Here is a 3074-nt window from a genome sequence, read left to right as displayed (position 1 = left end):
TACTACATATATATATATATATATATATATATATATATATTTCTTTTATATTATTTCATTTTTATGATCTTATTATACACTTTGCTACGTAAAAAAAAGTTATTACAACTCAAAATTAACAACTTTTCAATGCGTTTTTAAAATTCTTTCTAAATTGAAAGAATGTTTTAGTCAAGAGTGAACATACACTTTCTTTCCGTTATATTTTCATTTGTAATGTATTCTTTGAAATTATGTCATGAGTTTCAAAATTGGAGCATCGCAATCTCAATATGGAATTGTGTAAATTTCATCTCTTATCGGATTATGACACTTACAAGCAAAATATAAGCAATGTGTTGACAAATATGTCCTTTTTTCACAACACGGATATACTAATCTTAAAGATTTCTTTTTACTATTTCTAAAAAGATGTTAATTTTTGTTACTTTTCTGTCCATGCGCTGTCTAAGAGAAGAATCAAAGAGAAATCAAATAAAAATTGGACATCGTATTTCACTCTTTTTCGTTCTCAACTTATGGATTTTTGGAAATTGTTTTGAATTCACTGTCAAAGAGTGAGATGTGGCAAATAGGAGGTTTATTAAGTCAATTATTTCATCTTTATATATTGTTATTTTAATTATTTAAGAAGAAGTCAACTTTTAAAAATTGTTTTAAATTCACAATCAAAGAGGGAGATGTGATAAATATTCGGTTTACTAGGAAATTTAAGGAATCGTTCAGAAGAAGCTTTTATTATTTCATCTTTATATATTTCACTTTAATCTCATTTAGTTTAGGAAGATAAAAACAAAAATTTGCATCCTTTTTATTCGCAACTTATTAACTTTTGGAAGCTGTTTTAAATTCACTGTCAAAGCGTGAGATGTGGCGAGTATTTAGTTTACTAGGAAATCTAAGGGATTGTTTAGAAGACGTAAGGATGGTTTTAAACAGCCGCGAAATGCCGGTGAACGACCCGGTGCGGAGCGTCGATGTTGCTGAGGGATCTCGCAGTCATCGATCATGGATTGATCGATATCAAGGACGTGCAGGACGAGAACACAGGCGAGCAGCGAGATCTACACGTGTAGATGTGTGTGTGCGCGCGCGCGCGCGCGCGTGTGTGTGTGTGTGTATGTGTGTGAAGAAGCGGTGAGACACAAACGTGTGTACGTTTACAGGTGTTCGTATATGTAGTACGTGTGCGAGAGACTCACACGACGATGACGACGATGACGACAACGACAATGATGACGACGATGACGACAAATGTCGATCAAAAGCCCGAGTGTTATATATTTTTCTCGTATTTCTTGTAGAAATGGACAAGTATCACAAAAGTACACGATATAGAGAGGTGGGACTTTCGCGAATGAGTGTTTCGATTCGAGTAGTTTGTGGAGGGTGGAAGTTTTGTATACGTGGTGAATGAAGGGTGGGTGGGGGGAGGGTCTCTCTCTGACGCGTGGACGACTAACCTGCTAGCCGCAAGGCCGACATTCTCTGAAACTCAGGCTCCTGCAGCCACTTCCACATCCGCCGGAAGGTCTCGCGACCACTCTTGAGCTTGGACCAGGGCTTTGGATTGCGTAGCAGGTCGCTGAGGGTACCCTGGCTGCGACACAGCACCCGCTGTGCGAAGATCGCCTGTGGTATGCTGTACCTCTTGAGTTCGGCGCTAATGCGCTGTGCAAGCTCCTTCGTGTTGATTTCCTCGACTTCGCCGGCGCCGCCGTTGCCCGCCGCTGACACCGTCTTCATCACCACCGACGTATGTTGCACGTGCTGTGTGTGCGATATCGTCTGCTGCTGCGGCATCGACTGTTGCTGCTGCTGCTGTTGTTGCTGTTGTTGTTGCTGCTGCTGCTGTTGCTGCTGCTGCTGTTGTTGCTGCTGTTGCTGCTGTTGCTGCTGCTGTTGCAGTTGCGTCTGCATGGTTGGCGGCGGCGATGCCGCGCTTGGCACCGAATGCGTGCCAGGCGGGGAATGATGGGATGGCGCGAAACTCGCCGTAGCCGAGACCGCCGGCGGCGAGGACGGGCTAAGCGCCGCCGGGCTCTGTTGTAACCGCGGCAGAAAAGCCGGGTCGTAATGCGGACTCGCGGACGACTTGTGCGGCGAATTGAGGCCGCTCTGGCTATACGCGCTCTGAGGTGAGAGCGGACTCGGTTGCAGTCCCGCGCCCGGCGACGGATAATTGTGCGGCGGTGACATGCTCATCGTAGGTAGCTTGTCGTACGCGTATGGCGAACCGCCCATACCGAGGCCGATGTTACCCAGGCCGTTGTTCTGCATGACGGCGAAACTACCGGTGACGCCGCTGGCCGCGTGACCGCCGTAAACAAATTTATCACTCATCGTAGAGATCGGCGGTAACGGCTGCAGCGGCGTCAACGTGGCGTACGACGAGCCCGGACTAAAACCGGGCGGCGACATCCTCTCCGCCACCGAGGTCAGTGTCTGATACGTCGGCTCCGGCTGCATCGCCCTAAAGTCCGTCGCGTCGATCATGCTCGCGACCGAGACGCTGATCCCCGACGTAGGCGTTAGCTTGCCCGGACTGAGGAGCTCCGAGTCGTCGGCGTCGCGCGAGTCCACGTCCACGTCCTGAGGCGGCACGATCACCGACAGGGACTCCCGCGCGCTCTGCCTGCCACCGCCGCCACTACTACTACTACCACCACTGCCACTACCGCCGCCGCCGCCGCCGCCGCCGCCACCGCCACTGCCGCCGCTGTTACCACCGCTGCCGTTGCCGTTGCCGTTGCCGTTACCGCCACCGACGGCGCGTCCGCCGCCACCGCCGCCTCCGCCACCGTTGCCTCCGATTCCGCCGCTGCTGCTACTGCCACCGCCGCCACCGCCGCCGCCACCACTATCACCGCCACCACCACCGCCGACGCTCGGCGGATCCTGGGACGACGACAGATCCTCCGCGGCGGCGAGGTCTCGCTCCTCCTTGACGCCGAGCGCGCCAGCCGCGAGTAGTTCCAGCGGTAGGCTCGCGCACGCGATGTCGGGGCTTTGAGAGGCCGACGAAGACATACCCTCGACGCTACCTCCTCCGTTACCACCACCACCGTTGCCGC

The 3074-nt window shown here is 50.8% G+C and overlaps 1 protein-coding gene across 1 annotated transcript; it reads right to left on the bottom strand.

Annotated features, from left to right (window-relative positions):
* Positions 1-1463: 1463 nt before the first annotated feature.
* LOC105625388 (homeobox protein onecut-like) lies at positions 1464-3030 on the bottom strand (the record flags this gene model as incomplete). Its single annotated transcript, XM_012206721.1, has 2 exons — positions 2891-3030; positions 1464-2641 (listed from the first exon to the last, which is right to left on the bottom strand). Coding segments are annotated over exons 1-2 (1318 nt in total), but the record flags the coding sequence as incomplete, so codon positions are not given.
* Between the last annotated feature and the right edge of the window lie 44 nt (positions 3031-3074).

The sequence above is a fragment of the Atta cephalotes genome, assembly GCF_000143395.1.
Source record: "Atta cephalotes unplaced genomic scaffold scaffold01278, whole genome shotgun sequence".
Classification (NCBI taxonomy): Eukaryota; Metazoa; Arthropoda; class Insecta; order Hymenoptera; family Formicidae; genus Atta; species Atta cephalotes.
The sequence above is the reverse complement of the archived record's forward strand: the minus strand, read 5'-3'. Positions and strand labels throughout refer to the sequence as shown.